Source organism: Leopardus geoffroyi, chromosome A1 (assembly GCF_018350155.1).
Source record: "Leopardus geoffroyi isolate Oge1 chromosome A1, O.geoffroyi_Oge1_pat1.0, whole genome shotgun sequence".
Classification (NCBI taxonomy): Eukaryota; Metazoa; Chordata; class Mammalia; order Carnivora; family Felidae; genus Leopardus; species Leopardus geoffroyi.
The window spans coordinates 175543680-175562643 of record NC_059326.1 but is presented as its reverse complement, the minus strand read 5'-3'; the positions used below and the strand labels follow the sequence as shown (position 1 = coordinate 175562643).

Genomic DNA, 18964 nt, shown 5'->3' with positions numbered 1-18964 from the left:
AAGTCCTCGTTTCAACCTTTGTCGCTACCTGACCCTGACCCAACCACTTTTGGAAACTTATCTCCTATAAAGGAGGGCTGCAAAGACCAATTGTATAAGGTCTTTGAAACATTTAAGATGAGTAATGAAAGAAAACATAATTTTGCACCTGCGGCCCCTAATTTGAAAATTGGGATGTTTCACTTAAAGTTCAGAATCTCCGTCTTTTCTTGAAAAAGCAGAAAATCAGCTGTAATAGGTCCTCATTCCTGTCCTTGGCGGCATTTGCCTGGGTCTGAGCTGCCACTGTCCCCTGTAGATGTGGCCTTCCTGCCCCCCCCCCTCAGTTACCCCAGTCCTATTGCCTCACCACCAACCCTCTTCTCTCATTTATGTTGCTTGCACATAGTAGGTGACCAGGAAATGCTGACTCCTTGCATCTTAATAGGTTGTTTGGATCAAGGATGCACTTGCTTATATCTCTATTCTGTGTTTGTGTTTCATTCGTCAACTTAGAAAGGCACAACCTTGTGAAGTAAGCCCTCAGCCTCTCCATCCTGTAACAGCCTCCCTGTCAGAGGTCTTCACGCCCTCTGGCCCAAGTCGAACAATGGTTTGTACTTTGGAAATGAAAAATACTTCAGGAGGCCAGAGGTTTGTCTCCCACAGAAGCTGGGCCCCCAGACCCTCATTTCTTCTTTCTCATGATTATGCCAATAGCAAATTAAGCTGAGAAAAGAATTGCTTTGGAATGTTCCAGTTTACATTGTGCTTTTTCTCTTTCAAGGGCTCTGCAAACGTTAATGAACTCCTGGCTCTACTTGGGTCCACACTTCTACACCCCTTCCATAGGGGGTTTCCCTTTCCGGGTTCTGAGAAAGACCCTTGAATTATTGCTCATATAAAGTTTCAGGCCACAGATGTTTCATTTGCCTTTTCCTTTCAAAAAGCAATTTACTTAGTGGGATTCATTGGGGCCCAGGAGAATAGGCTTTTTAAATGGGTTTTTGGGGGCTTCCATGGGGAGCTGGCCAAATAGTGTCATAATACAATCCTTTTGGTTTAGGGATGGAGAAGACCTTTGTATTCCAAACAGCCACTCTAATAGTAGCCATTCCAGAGGAAGTAGAATGAGTAGAAGATCCCAGCCTTTGGGACCATACCTGAGTTCAAATTCTGCTTCTCAGTTCATTATTTGAGTTTACTTAGGAGAGTGACTTAATGTCTTTGGGTCTTATGTTCCTCATGTATTTTATTTAAAAAATTTTTTTAAATGTTTATTTATTTTTGAGAGAGCATGAGAGAGAGACAGAGCATGAGTGGGGGAGGGCCAGAGAGACAGGGAGACACAGAATCCGAAGCAGGCTCCAGGCTCTGAGCTGTCAGCACAGAGCCCGACGCGGGGCTCGAACCCATGAAATGCGAGATCATGACCTGAGCCAAAGTCGGACGCTCAACCGACGGAGCCACCCAGGAGCCCGTTATGTTCCTCATTTATAAATGATAAGACCTACCTTATAGGGTTGGTTTTAAAAGTTACAAATAAGAAATAAAGTTAAAACAACTATACTGTGTTTAATAATTCTTACTGTCCCTCTTAAACCTTTGCAATGCAATCATCTTGGATATGGAAGGCACAGCCTATAAACAAAGCCAACTCCTTCTCCAAGAACTGACCCCGACAGAGGAATTAAACAGAATATGGGCGTGAACAAAACGGATGCTCACTCTCGAGGCCTATCGCGCCATTTTAGGGTCAGCAGTTCTGTCCAAGAGGTAATGTGACAGAAATCATTCTGCCATTTGCTGAACATGTACTGCTTCAGAGCAAAGCTAATCCGATCTGGATCACCTCACGGCACCTTTCAGTGCTTCTGTGGGCTAGGAATCATTGTAACTCCCGTCTTAGAGATGAAGAAACTGAGGCTTAGAGACGTCGCAGAACTTGTCCAAAGTCATGCAAAAAAGCAGGGGGAGGAGTTGAAAGCAGAAAGCACGTCTGTTCTGAGTCTGCACTGGCTTCAGACCAGCCCTGGCCTGTAGTGATGGCTGTCTTCAGTCTTGGCCAGGTATTTCATAAGACCCAAACAATTTCTTTCCTTCTGACTAGGCAAACAGACCTACAAAAACATCATGGGTCTTTGTTTTGGTCACTCTGGTTATCTCTCCTTCACAGGTCTGTCCTTCAGTCCAAGGAATCTAAAAATAAGAGAATGAATTCATTAGCATTCAATGAGTGCAGTTTGTTTGGCATGAAAAACAAACAGACAAACCATCATTCAAAACATGGAACTGTGGGACAGTCAGAGGAAATAAGATTTTAGATCCTGAGGTATGTTTATTCCTCCCAGATCCTTGGTGAGGACTAAGAATGGGGTGGACATCTCTGGGCACTGACTCCGTGACAGGCACTGTACTCAGTATTTTCACATAGTGATCTCATTTTACCCTTACCCCAGGGCTTCAAGGTAGTTATTATGATCCCAATTTCCAGATGAGAAAGCTGAGGCCGGGGACGTGTAAATGGGACCACCATTCCACTTTTCTCTCTTCATCAGGACAGAACAGACTGATGGAAAAATATTCCACCTGAGGCCACACTGAAACATATCCGGCTGACCTGAGAATATTTGGGCCTTGAGGGAAGGCTCAGCTTCTAGGTATTACCTGAAGTTGACAATGGTGAGCATCTTGAATGGGCCGAGAGGCTGTGGAGTCAGTCCACATACCCACATCTGTAGATTGACCAGAGCTAGGAAGAGTTTTGGGTGCCAGAATCTTTCCATTCGTTCCTTCCAAGGCTCCCTGCCACGGATGTCTGTACATTAGGAGGCAAAGTACTCCTGGTGAACACCCGATAACCTGAGAGACAGCTTCTTCCATGAGCAGAGTGGGCTTGTATCTATTGGTGGGAGGCCTAGAGAGTCACTGGCTTCTCCTCTTGGTTTGCCCACCCTCACCCCAAAGAGGGATCTCGTACTACAGTCGGAGGAAAGGGCAATCGAAAGCATCTGAGGGAAGATGCTTCACCAGAGGGAGGAAACATGAGCTGGAAGATAGGAGAGAGAGAGAGTTTGCTCCCAAATCCTAACGTCAGGCTGACCCAGTGATCACCCACAGGGAGAGGAGGTACAGACCGGAGAAGAGATGGCTCAGACTCCTCCTGTGCAGGAAGGAGGGGACCCTTACCCTGTCATGATCCACGAAGCAAGAAAAGAAGAGATATTCGTGGGGCCTGAACTCAGAGGGGCAGGGAGGGCAAGATTACGGGCTGGAACCTGGGGCCCGTCTTTGAAGACATCGCGTCCATAGATTTGCCTGCTGGGCTCTGAAAAATAAGATCCACGATGCCTCTCCTTTAGGGGAACCAGAAAGGGGGACAGTGAGGGGCGTGTGGCTGTATTCGGCACTATGCTTTATTATAGCGAAAGGATACAAAACGCTGTTGGTAAAGGAAGGAGGTACATGGGATGAAGCCCAAAGTCCAAAGCCGAGCACGAGCTTCCAGAGTCCTCTCCTCTCGGAGTCACGCTGGACACACCCAATTCCCCCAGCAATGAGCTGTGACATGGGTGAGGTGGTGTCTACCAGGCAACTCGTTAGAGACTCAGCGCCCAGGGTTTTTCCTAGGAGCTGGTCGCGTCGGCACCCCTCGCCCAGCACGTACCCAAGTTCCAGAGCCCCCCAAGGAAGGCCGGTGTTCAGCACAACCCATGTGATGTGTACAGTTAAGGCACAGTGAGCCACTCTTCTTAGCTCTGGGGATGGCAGGGCCCTCCTGATGCGCAGGCTCCCAGACACCAGCCAAGCGCCAGCCTTGCAAGTAGACCTTTCCAAGGGTGATGGTCTCTGTAAAGATTCCTCCAAGACTCCTCTGGGCCGGATGGGTACATGTGTTATGTGTGGGGGGCGGGAGGGGCGAACAGGTAGAAGATGGGGTACGGATTCCTTCCTTCTTGCGGACCAAGGTGGCAAATGGAGGAGAGGAGCCGAGCTGCTGCCTCCCCCAAGCACAGCTGACCCCTGCCCGAGGACCCTCTGCCGTGTGGCTGTTGTAGCAATGGCAGGCCTGCTTTCGCACCCTTGCAAGATTTATAGGAAGACGTGGGGTAGCTTATGTGGCTTAGAAACGCCCTACTGGCGTTCCCAGCAATGCCACACTTTGGAGCTCGGAGGATGATTTCTAATTTCCCAAACCAGTTTTGCTGACCTGATTCTCTCTCTCCTTTTTTTTAAAAATCAACTCTTCCGCCAAGAAAGGGGATTGAGGAATGAAAGTAGCTTAATGGAATGGGCTATTTGGGCTGCAGGGCTGGTGTTTCCATGGAGATACGGCTGCAGGCTGCGTCTAGACGCGGTCGGCTGCGATGCAGGGAGACAGCTGTGTGCATCTGAGGGTGGCCGTGATGTGCACGGAGGGCTTCCTGGGTGGAGGAGACCCGCCCTGCTCTGGGGTCTGGCTCTGGCTGTGGCTGAAGCAAATGGGTGTGAGTCCTTCAAAGCTGACGTGTATGTTCTTTGTGGCAGGACCGGAACAAGAACTGGGCAGGTCACTGAGGTCTCCTGCCCTGGAGAAGCTCAGGTTCCGGTGGGGTGGGTTGTTGGGACAAGAAGTCGTGCAAACACAGAGCAGTAAGTGACTGTGGCCAGGACCCAGCACATGGAGCTTCAGAGAGGTGTCCCTCCGGAGGGATAGGTCCAGGAAGGCTTCCTGGTGTGTGTTGTGAGATACCCTCCAGGGGGAAGGGAGTGGAAAGTCATGCCAGTAGCAGGAAGTCTAAAACTTTCAGGAAGTAGGGAGGGAAATGGGGAGGGCGAGAGAGAGGGGGAGAGAGGGAGTGTGTGTGTGTCCGTGTGTAGGTCTCTGTGAATCTCTGTGTTTGTGTGCATATGTGTGTCTGTGTTGGTGTGTGTGTGTGTTTGCCTGCGTGCGTCAGTGTGTGCGTGTGCATGTGTGTGTGAGGGTTCCTGGGGCCGTAGCAGTTGGTGATGTGGGCCAGGAACACAGGGGCCAGGGCAGTGCTGAAGAAAGAAAATGTGTTTTGGATCTCAACAGATCCGGCTTCTAGATCTCGCTCCACTACTGATGGGCTGGAAAATTCTGGCAACTTACCCAAGGCCTGCAATGCTCAGGCTCATCGTCTGAAAAGCAGGAGCATCAACCATATACGCACTCTCTGGGATGCCGGCTGGGACTGAGCGAGCTCGTATGCGTAACGTGTCGAGTACTTGCCAATCGAGGACGTGAGCTTCTAGCTCTCTTCTCCTAGAAGCCGGACAAAGTTTTGGTCTTCGCCTTGCTCTGACTACAGTTTCCAGGCCATCTGCGTCCCAACCTGTTGGACTTGCGTGGAAATGCTGGTTTCTGGGTGTCAGGGCAGATGGAGGGAACCAGAGTCTCTGGGTGTGAGGCCCAGAAGCCTGCAGCCGGTCAGTCTCCTTAGACGGTTCTGATGCTCAGTAAATCGTAGACGCACTGTGTCGGGACAGGAGGTCAGGCCCGCCGTGGGCTGAGATGGGATCTTCAGCCCCACGATAAAACGCGCTGAGGGATAATTTAGGAAGATCCTTTTGGGGGCCAGCAGGGATGGTGCATTGGGAGGGCAAGGCAGGAAAAACCAGAGAAGGGATGCCCCCCATCAGAGGTGCCTTTCTGCCCCAGCGACAAGAATCACCAGTAGGACCCTCAGGCCCTTGGAAGCCCAAAGACAGATGCCATTGCCCTGAAGGGTGTGTCAGTCAGGGAGGATGGGCCACAGGTGAGGGCAGCACAGGGGAACACCCGATGGTCCTCACGTCGAGGAAACACCCGGACCGAAATCAGCTTTAATCCCGCACGATTATAACAGTAACAGTGACGGCCACAAGGAGTGTGAGCATTTACATGGTGCTTTTGCCTTATTCATCTGCATTATTCATCTTGGTTGTACCTCGTGACGGTTTTGTGTGGATTGGGGTAATGACTCAGAGCCCTTCGGCAGGTGATACAGTGGAGGTCTGCCTTGGGCAAGGAGGAGTCAGACTTGGTATGTGAGGATGCTTTCCATGTGATCACAGGAAGTCGGATGGGCCACAAATGGGTAAAATGGGAAGAAGTGGAAGGAATCGAGATTTATGCGGGGATGCGTGTTGATAAGAATAAATAGCAAGTGTGTAAAAACAGACTTGAGATGATGGCGCGATTGTAATGGGTGTTTTCCTCTTGGATTTCCAATGTTGTTCTTATTATAATGGTGCCATGCGCTTTGAATAAAAATAAACTGTAACAAAGTTATAGATTTATCAGCAGTATAACATATGGTAAGGCAGCTGTGTTTCTGAGTTAGGCAGACCTGAGTTTAACTCTTCCCTCTGCCTTCACATATGTAAAGTCATTGCCATCTGTGAAATGGGCACATTGATAATACCTTCCCCACCGAGTTTTGAGGACATGAAATGTATGTGCTCCATGGGTGCTAACTAAGGTCATTATCACAGGCGGGGCCCATCCCGAAGGCTTCATGCATTACCACAGGCTGTCTTACAATAGCCAGTATGAGGTAGCCATCAGTATCACCCCCATTTTAGAGAGAAGTAGGTCAGGGATTCCCAAGGGCAAGCAACTTGCCCAGGGTCACACAGCAGGTTAGTGACAGAGCTGGGCTTTCGGTCCAGACAATCTGGCTCTAAAGCTCTACTCCAGTTAAGAGCTTGGTGCTAGGGAGAGGGCTAGGGGAACCAGAATGTCACCGGGGCAGAATTTATGGAAGCTACCATCCCCTCGCACTTTCCACTCAAGGCCTATTGTCAGGATCTTTGGGACCGAGCCAGGAGCAAGGCACCGGGTGGCCTAATTCCGTCTCTGGAGGTTCCAGCTGTCACACGCAAAAAGATGAATGTGTGTCGGGCAGCTCCGTTTTTATGTCCCCACAAAGTTTAATTTCCCCGATGTGAGTGGTTGGATTGCTTTGAGGTTTCCAGGGTTTGCATTTTTCATAAAAAGGGCGGTTTATTGGGCATTGTGATGCCGCGAGGCTCTAGTACATGAATGTTAATGAAATTCATGGTTCCTGCCATAATGAGGATCTTAGATCCTTGGCAGTCGGTGGAAGGGTTCTGTTTTTCTCCTCTGTCTTCCTAACTCCTGGGATGTCCACGTCTAGGTGACATACCCCTAGCAAGTTTAGAGTCCGCGCTGTCTTGTTTCGTTGCACTATTCCAAGCCTAGGCAGCAGCAGGACAGAAACATGTTTACCAAAAGGCAGTGGTTAGGGCGGGGGGGAAATGCAGGATCAAATATTCCAGACTTCCAATCCGCCTCCGCTACTCAATAACCAGGTGGCCTGGGGCCGGCTACATTGTGCCTCTGTGCCTTTGTTTGCACAGCTGTCAAGTGTGGGTAATAATTGGGCTTGTAGGTTTACCGTGAAAGATTTTAAAAGATAATACACAAAAAGTGCTCGACACAGTACCCAGCACAGTACTGCACAGGCGGTAAGTGATTGCTGTTATTGGTTAAGCTCCCCCCGTCCCTGCCCTCCCCGAGCACCAGGACAGCCCCAGGCAACGTTACAGGCCGTCATCTCATTTAATCCTCCCAGGGGTCCTGTGGGCTGGGATTTTTGCCCCCATTTAACAGATGAGGAAACGGGCTCAGAGAGGTGAAGTGTTTGCCCCAGATCACACAGCTCACCAGAGACAGACGCAGGGTGAGAACCCTGTTGGGTTGGGGTCCCCCACCCCCTCCAAAGAACTTCGTGGACACTGCCCAGAATGGCGGGTCTGTCCTCCCAGCCATCTGAAGGAAGCCTCTCATCTTTGACCAGCACAGCAGACAGACAAGGAAATCACTTCAGGGGCAACCAAGAATTCTTCCAGCAGCAGGCGAACGACCGCAGACGACCTCGTGCAGGGATTGTATCCAGTCACCCTGCAAGGCTGCGGAACAGTTAAGAAGGGCCCTGGAAATTCGCTGCTGGCAGTGCTTTGTGCCAAAAAAATGAGAAAGGGGGTGTGGGGTAGGGAATGTGGGATATGCATTCGCATCCGCCTGGCCCCTTACCCCATGCCAGCTCGTGAGCTGGAAGCTGGGGCCAAAGAGACAAACAAGATCAGGTCCCTGCCCCCCGTGACACACACTCAAGAGAACAGACAACCGTGGTACGGGAGCTGAGCGCTAAGTGGTGCGGGAAAAAAAAAAAAAATGTAGTGAGGGCACAAGTAGGCCAGGGAAGGCTTGCCAGCAAAGGCAACGTGCTGTGAGTTGGGTTTTGAAGCATGACTAGGAGTTCACTAAAGGGGGAAGGGCTGAGAAAGCGCACCAGAGCCACACACGTTGAGAAAAGTGACGGTCTTCCCGAGTGGCCGGAGCTTCTGAAGAACACGCCAAGGAACGTGGCAGGTGACAGGGAGAAATCAAGGAGCTCTCCCAGGTGCAGCATGGCCGGCCACTGTGGGAGGGCACTACAGTGGCCGTGGCAGAACACATTACCGCAAACCGTGTGGCTTGATGCAATAGAAATTTAGGCTCACGGTTCTGGAGACCAGAAGTCCAAAATCAAGGCAGGCTTGCGCACCCTCTGAAGGGTCTTTCCCTGCCTCTTCTGGATTCTGGTGGCTTCAGCTGTCCCTCGGCTCACCAGGGTATCATTCCAGTTTCTGCCTCTGTATTCAAATGACCCCTCTTCTCCTTGGGTGCTCGTCTTCCTCTGTGTGTCCCGTAGAAGGGCACTTACTGTTGGATTTAGAGCTGGCCCGCATAGTCCAGGATGATTTCATCTGAAGATCTTTGACTTAATTGTACCTACAAAGACTTCATTTCCGAATAAGGTCACATTTACAGGTTCCAGAGATTAGGACATGCACGTATCTCTTGGGGGGGGGGGGCACTGCTCAACTCACTCCAAGGCTTCACGTTATCTGATGTAATCCTCCAGACTCTGAGAGGCAGAAACTATTGTTCCCCTTTTACGCGAGAGGAAACTCGCTAAAAGGGTAGCCTTTATGAGAGCAGGGACCTCCCCTGTCCTTGGCGTTGGATGCCCAATGTGTAGAATTATTTTTGGCACATTGTAGGTGCTCCGCTGATACTTAGCGAATAAATGCCTTATGGGGAATATCGCCTGGGCTGAAGAGCCCGGGCCAATACTTTATTGAGTTAGACTCCAGTCTGTATTGTTTAACTGTATGAGTCCGACAACGAGGTAGCCTCTCTGTGCCTTAGTTTCCTCATCCAAAAAAAATGAAGATGTATCTACCTCATAGGGCTGTTGGGCGGCTTACAAGGATAAATCCATATCCAGTGCCCAAAACAGTGCCTGGCACATAACCAGTGCTTAGTAAATAGAAATGTGAAGTGTTATTCCACACTGCCGCTCAAGAGGGGAAGCAGACCAGGGGTGGTTAATTATGGCGCGCTGAGAAAAGTGCCAGGGAGCTGTGAGCAGCCAGGGGAGGGGCTAAGAAGACTTTTGGGGAAGACTTTGGGGAAGAGGAGCTACCTGATCCGGGTCATACAGGGCCAGCAGGTGCAAGAGTGTAGAGGTGGGGGAGTCAGGGTATTTCAGGCAGTGGGAGGAAGGGGGCTGAGCCCCAGGGGGATGTTGAAGACAAATCAGGAAAGGCCTTGTCTTCTGACTGAGGTGGGAGATACCGGGCTGGTTCTGGAATGGAGAGGTCAAGGTGCCGTTTAGGCGCCTCAGTGTATTGTCTGCACCTAGCTGCTACCAACTGTGGGAACTCGGGCAAGTCACTTAACCTCTCAGAGCCTCAGTTTATCCATTGGCTAGGTGGGGATAATAATGCTACCTACCTGTTGCCTACAATTGTGCCAATATTCATATACAGTGAGTTCCCAATAACTCTTAGCACCTATGATTAGTATTGCTATTCCTACCACGGTTACTGTCATTGTACGGACATACGGCTCATGGTGGGTGGTCGTTATGGCCCCTGTCTTGGCACGGCTTTGCCAGAACTGCGAGCTGCATACCCCGTTGTTGAGTTCTTTGTCTTCTCTCTCTCTGACCTACGCTCGAAAGTTTGAGGAGAAATCTCAGGCAGGTGTTAGCGGATTCCAACCCAAATCCTGATCCTTTTCAAGGTTAAGGTGCTTTCGTTTGAGCACGTGTTGGGGGGCTGTAGTGGATGGGATTGAGAATAGGGGATGGAAAAGACCAGAAGGCCAAGTGCAGGTAATTCAGTGCTCCATCCAGGATACACGCAACGTGGTTTGGACCAGGTTGCACGTCTGTCTGCTTGTGTATGTCCGGGGAAGAGTGTGTGTGTGTGTGTGTGTGTGTGTGCACCCGTGCATTGCAGGGTCTTCATTTGATTCAGCATTCCAATTCAGGAGATGTTTACTCGTCCCCCTGTGTAGGAGTCATGGTGCTGGGCACAGAGGAAAAGATGAGATATACTCACTGCCTGAAGCGTTCCCTGGGAAACGGAGGGTTCAGAGGTATGAAGAGGTCATGATGACAGAGTAAGCACCCTCAGAGCAGCCTCAGAAGACCCTGTCCAGAACCGGGCAGAGAGGGGACAGTGGGGCTGGACGGAAAGGCTGAGGAGCCATTCTCCCTGACGAGGAAGGACACACGGGAGTTCGTGGCTGAGAAGCACAAGGACAGGAGAACTTTGTGGGGCTGGGCATGGCTGGAGGGGACCGTGTGGAGCTAGAGAGTGGTGGCCGGAGCTGGAGGCTGGCAGAGACGGGCCAGACTGGCCCTGGGAAGCGAGGCTGAGCAGGTTGTTAGCTGCAAGCACGGGGATGGATGTCGTGGGAAGTGCCTCTCCTGGACAGGACAAGGGTGACCTTGGTCTCAAAGCCCTATGGGTGCCTCCTCTCAGTGGCCTCTCCTCTTGTCCCCTGTCTCAGCTACACTGCTCCTTCCAGGCCCACTGGGACCCTAGACTCTCTCTGTGGGTCTTTGGGCTGGCGCCTCATCCTGGGCCACTCTCTTAGGTGGAGCCCCTTCTCCCACCCTGGCCCACCCTATCCCTGGTCCGCACAGTTCCGGGTCCTGCTCAGGGCTCGTTTCATAATTATTTCTTTGTGATTTGCTTGTTCAGCATCTGATCCCGTCTCTGCCATAAGCTCTGGAGGCGATGACCGTATGGCAGCAGCTGGCCCGCTGTGGGCCCTGCATCAATGTGTGTGTTGAGTGGATGCTCGGATGAACGCGTGCTAGGGGCGGGCCCGGAGACGGGGAGCGGCGGGTATTCCCAGCGGTGAGGGTGGCATCTCTGCAGAAACCCAAATCTAGCCTGGATTTATTTCTAGTCCCAGGTTGTTGCATCGAGAAGTGGGGCCGAGGGCTTTGGGGCCTGCCTCTCTGAGGCTAGATGATCGAGTCAATGACTCCTGGCGTGTAGTTAGGTTTTCACATTCCGAGGTGCTCACGGGGAGGTGGGAGCTTCTCTCTGGGGTCCTCTCTGGGGATCCCCCTCTGTGCTGGGAGTTTTACTGTAGGGACCAAAGCACTAACGAATCTGCCAGAAAGGGATAGGCCAGCTGAGGACGGCCGGCTCCCCTGGATGCCCCGTGGAGACCCCTCCTCAGGGAGTTGCTCATCCAGGTACCACAACGGGAACCTTGGTCTACTCCTACGCCCCATTTCCCTTCCGACAACCAATGCTGCTCAGCTCACAAGAATCCAGACCAGCCCTTCGTCCCCAGAGTCCCCTCCCTCCTTCCCTTTCACCTCACTCTGCTTACCTCCCAGGAGCTTCTCAAAACATCCACCCCTCCACCCTCACGGCCCCAGGCCCGGTCTCAGCGCTGGGGGCATGGCCTCACGCATCAGCTCTCGCTGGCCTCTCTGCCTCCAGCCCCTGCAAACCTGCCTCCGTGTTGCTCACAGAGGCATCGTTCCAAAACATAATTTGTATCCTGTCACTTCCCTCCTTAAGACCTTCAGGAGCTCCCTGTTCCCCTGGAGATAAAGCCCAGGTTGTAGCCTGGCCCTTCCTTATCTGTTCTCTTGCCACCATCCCGTTGCGCCAGACCTCTCTCTCCCTCATTTGCATCCTCTGGGCCAGCCACGGCGAACCATGTGATGCTTCCAGAACAGTCCCAGCTTCCACCCCGTGGCAGATACGACTTCTCTGCTCAGAACCTTCTTCCTTCCCTATCCTGGCGTCCCTCCCTGGAGTCACTTCCAACGTTGCCTCCTCCAGGAGGCCTTCCCTGATCCTCTCCCCGGCCCCCCACTTCCAGACTGGTTAGGCCCAGAAGTCCCCTGTGCTGCTGCCCTCACGGTGCCAGCCCTTGTGTTGCACATGCCCGCCCCCATCTGTCCACCTGTCCCTCACCCAGTAGGCTGTGAGGCTCCGAGGGAGGGCCTGGGCTTCATTCACAGCCCTGTGTTCCCTGACAGGCTTTTAGGAAATGACTGGCTTCCAGCTGCAGAAGTTACCAAGATTCAGGACAGGGACACACACTCTTCTTTGGTTCAAATGGCCTCTTCTCACCCTAGTTCCGGGGCTACGGAACATGTGGAAGGAGTTAGACTCTCTCGGCAAAGCCCCTCGGGTGGGTGGCACTTCTGGCGTCCTTCTCAGCGCCAGACCCTTGTCTCTGGCAGTGACATAGGGCACCCTGCCCAGCGCCTACGTGCCACACTCTTCCCTACACTTCTTGTGCACGACAGCCACCTTGGGGCTTGGACTCGACCATCAGAGACGCTGGGGTGATTGGTCTGGGGCAGGTCCAGAGCATCAGCATTATTTCAAACACTGCCCAGGTGATTCTAAGAATGGGCAGCCAGCTTGAGAACCACTCACACCTAGTCATGCTACGGTGGCGGTCCTCGTCCCTGGTTGTGCGTTACAATCACCCAGAGAGTTCATAAGATTGCCCATGTCCTGGACCCACCGTCCCTGACCCAATACATCAGAATCCTGGCCTCAGCACTGATTCCTACAGGACCTTCCCTCCCGCCCTCCTCCCCTCCCTCCTTCTCTCTTCTTGTTCCAGAAACACTTGTTGTGCTTAACCGGTCCCAGGGTCCAGCTCTGGGACCGCTATGGTAAATCACACCCCGCCCCTCCTAGATGGGGGCTGTTCACTCAGGGACATTAGGAAGGGAAGGGCCTCCGTCCCCTTAAGGGGAACGTGTCCCATGGGCAGGTGTCCTGGGCCCTGCTCCAGCTCCCGGTGCTTCCTCCTCCTCACCGACCTGCTGCTGACTTGGGGACGCTCACGCTGGGCTAGGCAAAGAGACTGTCTCTGCCCAGTCAGGGCTTGGGATCGCACATGGTCACATTAGGATGGGAGCTTTCTGGGGGCTCCCCAAGACCCCGCATCGGGTCAGCAGTGGTGGCAGGGGGGGTGGCTGCACCTTGCCACGCATGAGGTCTACAGCTGCCCTTTGTGGGTGGCTGCGTCTGCAAGCGTGTCTGGGTCTGTCTCACGCGCAGCCCTGGTGAGGGGATGCTAGCAGGACCTTAAGGTCCTTTTGAGGGACAGAATCAACCTGAACTCTGGGCACGTGTCTTTCAATCGGGGTAAAATTCGCATACAATATTAACCGAAGCAAAGAACTCGGGGCCATTCAACGCATTCACAGTATTGGGCAAACTACCACCTCTCCCTAGTTCCAAAACTGTTTCGTCACCCCAGAAGGAAACTCGGTTCCCAAGAGCTGTCACTTGCCACTCCCCTTACCCCCAGGCCCTGGCAGCCACCAATCTGCATTCCGTCTCTCTGCGTATGGACAGACGATGTGCTTCTTCATCCATCACTTGATGGACATTGGGGCTGTTTCTGCCTTTGGCTATTGGGAAATCTGGGCATTGAAAATTCACCACTTCTGACATCAGATGTGCGGTGGTGTTCCCACACCAAGTAATCCTCCAATTCTCGGTGGACGCTGAGTAGACGTCCTAGAATTTAGCTGGACTCTGACGCTGGCTGCTGGAGTTAGTGCAGAACCCACCCCCCCCCCCCCAAGGTTAAGGGCTCAGTCCCACAAGCCTGCCCCAGTTCAGATGCGGGTCCCAAGTCCCAGGTTGCATCTGTACTCCTCACCGACTCGCTGTTCACTGGGGGTTCCTACAACCTCCTCTCCGGTTTTGATAATTTGCTAGAATGGCTTACAGAACTCAGTAAAGTGCTTTACTTAGTATTACTGATTTGTTACGAAGGATACAAACGAACAGCCCCCAGAGGAGATACACAGGGCAAAGTCTGGAAGGGTCCTAAGCACAGGGCATCTGTCCCCGCGTAGAGTACAGGATGAGTCGCACTCCCCCCATACGGACGCGTTCTTGTTCACCAACATGGACGTTCTCTGAATCTCTTCAGTTAAGACTTTTATAGAGGTTTCGTTACATAGGCGTTATTGATGAGATCACTGGCCATCAGCGATTGAACTCAATCTCTCCCCTCCCCCGGGGGCGAGGGGATGGGGTCGAAAGTTCCAACCCTCTAGTCACTTGGTTGACTCCCTGGCAACTGACCCCTATCCGTCGGGATTTTCCAAAAGTCCCGTCATTAACATAAACTCAGGTGTGGTCGAAGGGGACTTGTTATGAATCCTAAAAAAACACTCCTTTCATCTTTATGGATCTGGGCTATTTCAGGAACTGGGCACAAAACCCAAATATTGGAACAAAAGATGCTTCTAGTACTCTATCATTTAGGAAATTACAAGGGTTTTAGGAGTTCTGTGCCAGGAACTGGGAACAAGACCCAACTATGTATTTTTCTTATATCATCATAGCACACTGTCCTAAAACTTTATATACACATGCAGCCACATAGACTTCCATCCCCTCTGTCCTTCCTGGTTTGGGAAGGAGATAGGCTTGGGGACCCCTTAGGTTGATTTGATTTTTATCCTGAATCAAAGAAATCTTCTCTCCGTGAGAGGAATTCTGCCCTATTTCTGGGCCAACTGACTCAAAAGGCCACCAGCTTTTAAAAATAACATGAAAAAACATTCTGCTTGTGACACGAGGCACCCAATGTCGTGGGGGTTACCCTACCACTTTGTACATGGAGTGGGATGGGGTCAGCGCAAGCCTGGAGGGAACCCTGAAAGTAGACATTTACTCCTTTCTGATAAACCCTCATGGTGCCTTCAGTCTGTTTAGCGTTGTGTTATTTTTTTAAAGCTTGCTTGTAGATGATGGTTAGGAGCTGGGCTTTCAGTGTGAGTAATTTAGAGACGGTTAGATGCTTCTGAGCAGAGAAGGGACGTGCCCTGACTTAGATTTTGAAAGGCCCTCTCAGGTTGCTGTGCGTTGCCTGGGTCGAGGAGGCTGCTAGTCAGGGGCTGCTTTGGAACTGCACACGAGAGAATTGTTGCTGGCTTGGCCGGGTTGGAGATGGCCGGGGTGGTAAGAAGCTGTTGGATTACGGATATGTCGGGAGGGAGAAACAGTAAGTTCCGCTGTAGATTGGGTGTCGAATATGAGAAACGAGTCAAGGATGACTCCCAGAGTTTTGGCCTGAGTGGAGCTGGGGAAAAAGGCAGGAGGAGCAGGGGGTTGGCTTGGTTACGCGTCCACGGCGTGTCTGCGGTGCCTATGGCATGTCCAAGTGGAGGCCGTTGTGTCTGAGACGGGAATTCAGTAGTGGTAGGGAGGGTGGTGGTGGTGGAAGGCGGGAGCGCCGGAAGGGACAGGTGGCTTAAGGATCACCACCCCCCTACCCTCCGTGCACGTGCACACAATTAGCAGGAAAAGTAAACGGCGAGAATCACGCTTGGGCCGAGAAGGGGCTTCGGAGAGTATCTAGCAGACGGGGGAAACTGAGGCCCAAAGAGTACAGGCGCTTTTCTCCAGGTCACCCTGCAGGTTAGTGACGGAGTGAGACAGAGCGCGTTCTCTGGGCCCCAGGCCCCTGCTCTTTCTGACGCGCCATGTGGCCTACAGCTCCGGAATTCGAAGGCGGCTGTGCGGCAGACGGAAGGCAGGGTGGGCTGAGGCTGGATGACTCCCAGTTTTGTGTTCCTCCAGGTCACCATTCTCGTCAGCCTGGCCCTCGCTTTCCTCGCCTGCATCGTGTTCCTGGTGGTTTACAAAGCCTTCACCTATGACCACAGCTGCCCAGAGGGATTTGTCTATAAGGTAAGGGGCTTCTGGCAGGTGAGTGGCCCCCAGGTGACTGGCAGCTTCAGTCAGAGGGTTAATCAAGCTCACCCAAATTCAGGCAACCTCCCTGCAGACTTTTAAAATGGAAGATGCGTCACGCAAGGAGTTTCACGAAGGACTTGGCTTCCTTCCGGCAGGCCGTAGAGTTCTTCCTCCCAGATAGTGCTCTCCAGAGTCAGGAGTCCGGAGGGGGTCCAACTTTGGGGTGCAGGCCGGCGGTCAGGGAGAGCTCACTCCTGCTTGAGATAGGCTGGCACCTATCTACAGAAAAGCTCGGCCCTGGCACCAGTCTTCCCAGATTGATGCCTGATTCCCAGGTCCTGTGGTGGCCCCGTAGAGATGCGAGCACAGGGGGTGGGTGCTTTTGAGGTCTCCCTGAGTCCTACTGGTGGGCCCTTTGCCCTGCACCCCGCTCTGGGCTCCTTCCCTTGAAAAACCGAACCAGCTACGTGGCTTTAGGGCATCTCCTCGCCCCTCTGAGCCTCAGTTCTCTTGCCTGCAAAATGGGCTCCGGGAATACCTGCCCCCAGGATTTTGGGGAGGCCTTAAAGGAGAGAATTTAGGTAAAACCAGTTAGCAAAGGACCTGTTAGATGATGGGCTCTCGACAAATATTAGTTGCACTAAAGACAGAATCTGCTTTACAGCAAAATCAGGTGATAGAAATATTTATAAATTGCCATTTACCGAGTACCTATTATAAGCCACACCCTTTCTTAGCTATTTGCATAAACATTACCTGAGTTGTAATGTGGCCTGGCCCAGGCCAGGTGACATCGCCTGGCCTCTGGCTGAGAACCCTATGTGGCGATGGCCCCCAGATGGGGGGGCCCCGGCGTAGGTTGGGTTGGAAGCAGTCTGCTGAGCTCCCCCTGACTCTGTGTCTCTCGTCCTCAGCACAAGCGCTGTATCCCGGCCTCTCTGGATGCTTACTACTCATCCCAGGACCCCAATTCCAGAAGCCGCTTCTACACGGTCATCAGCCACTACAGTGTGGCCAAGCAGAGCACTGCTCGGGCCATCGGGCCGTGGCTGTCGGCGGCTGCTGTCATCCATGAGCCCAAGCCGCCCAAGACCCAGGGCCATTAGAGGCCCACCCCCAGCCAGAATGGGGGGTGCGGAGGGGGACCCCCCATTGGCTAAGCCAAGCTCCAGTTACAAGACACCACTGTACTCCTGGGATATGGGGGTGGGGGCGGGGCCGGGGTGGGTAGGGGGAGGGACCTCACCGAAAATATCGTGCACTGGAGTTGTCTGAATCGATATTTCTTTTTGTCTTTTGGTATTGTTGATTCGTCCCCAAGTCAGGATTATGTACAAAGGCATGTTTCGTGTTGATTGTTCCCATGTAAGATATTTTCAAAGCCACTGCTTATTACTTGTTAGGAAAATTTAAAAAACAGGAAGGGAAACAAAATGAACAGAAAAAGAGTCAACTGGCTGGATCTGGAAGACGCTGACGGGCCGTAAAGAGCACAGCCTCTGGGCTTCTTAGCAGAGAAACCGTAGTTTCAGCATGGGGTTTGGAAGGTACCGAAAATGTGAGTGATGCAGGCTGGGGCTGTGTGGCTGGCCTCTGGTCTGCAGGAGAGGACTATGAGAAGTTAGGACCGGCCTAGCTGGAGAGAAGGGCTGATTTCGGCCTTGGTAAGCCCGGAACACACACGACCCAAAGTGAGGAGCTCCCACCACTGGTGTGTTTGGCCAAATTAGCACAAACTGTCCATATGGGAATCTAAGCTAGGGCTCGGGCTGACCCAGGGAGCCCGGGGATGGATACAAGCAAACTCTGAGCAGCAGGCAGACGTTCTCTGTCTTTTTCTAGTGTTTCTAGATCTACACGTGGGTACTGCCTATGTTTAAGAAACAGCAAGGGTGGAGAGGAGAGGAGAGGAGAGGAGAGGAGAGGAGAGGCTGCGGGAAGAAAGAAGGCACAGGACAGGCAGATATAACATTCGGCCAACCTAGACCACATTTTAAAATTTGTGTTTGTTCTTCTTATGATAAGGGTCATAACCAGGAGCCTCAGGTGACAGCCAGGGAGACGTAAAGATGGGGGCTGCGGCAATGCCAAATCAGGCCTCAGAGAAGCTGAAAAATGTGGACCGTCTTTTGCCCACCTGTTGCACTGACAGCCGTTGGACAAGCACCCAAAGCCCCCAATCTGGTTTCAGAAGCTCCTGGCTAGCGGGGGGGGCAGTATCTGGCATTGGCCGGGCCTCCTGCTGCCTGGGACCACATCAGCCTGTGCCTACTCCCACCCAGCTCTCCTGCAAAGGGTTCCGGGAGGCCCATGCTGTGGGAGGTGGCTCCAGGGCCAGAACTGGCTGGGAGAGTTGGTTATTCGAGATGCAGTACCGTTTCCCCATGAAGCGGTGACAGGCCGTTTAACGGGCATTTTCTCCTGGCTTGCTATGTTGCCGAAATCTTCGTACCCAACAGCCGGGTAATAAGACTGGCATAGCTCAAACTATCCTGCCAAACGCGATCATCTGACGTTCCTCCTCCCACCACATCCCCTCCAGTCACCTGTAAATTCATTTGTCATCGAAGCGGAATAACAAATTGTCCCTAGCAACACCGCTGAGCGCTTTATAATTTTGTGGTGTATTTTTGTCAGTAGGCAGCAGAGGCTGAAGTATTTTTTGGTGTAACTCTTGAACTTTTCTGACAGGAAACAAATAAAGATAGATGTGTCTGAAAAGTCTTGACCTCCCTTTGCAACTTTCTTTGTCTTCTGGCTTGGTGAGCCTGGTGGGGGAGGGAAGACACTGGGGGCAGAGTGGGCTCTGGGGGCAGAGTATCCTGTTAGGCTGGGGCTGGAAATGGGCTGTGGGGGGAAATCTCGGGCAGGCGGGCCCGGAAATGATGCTATGGTCAGAAGCTGGGGCTAAGAGATACACCTGGTC

At 52.3% G+C, this 18964-nt stretch overlaps 1 protein-coding gene across 1 annotated transcript in view; it reads left to right on the top strand.

Annotated features, from left to right (window-relative positions):
- Positions 1-18759, top strand: part of NSG2 (neuronal vesicle trafficking associated 2) — a 55526-nt gene extending 36767 nt beyond the window's left edge. Inside the window, exons 4-5 of the mRNA XM_045500994.1 lie at positions 15922-16032; positions 16953-18759. Coding sequence (XP_045356950.1) covers positions 15922-16032; positions 16953-17144 — 303 coding nt within the window. The 3' untranslated portion in view covers positions 17145-18759. The remainder of the gene's footprint in view (positions 1-15921; positions 16033-16952) is intronic.
- Positions 18760-18964: the final 205 nt, after the last annotated feature.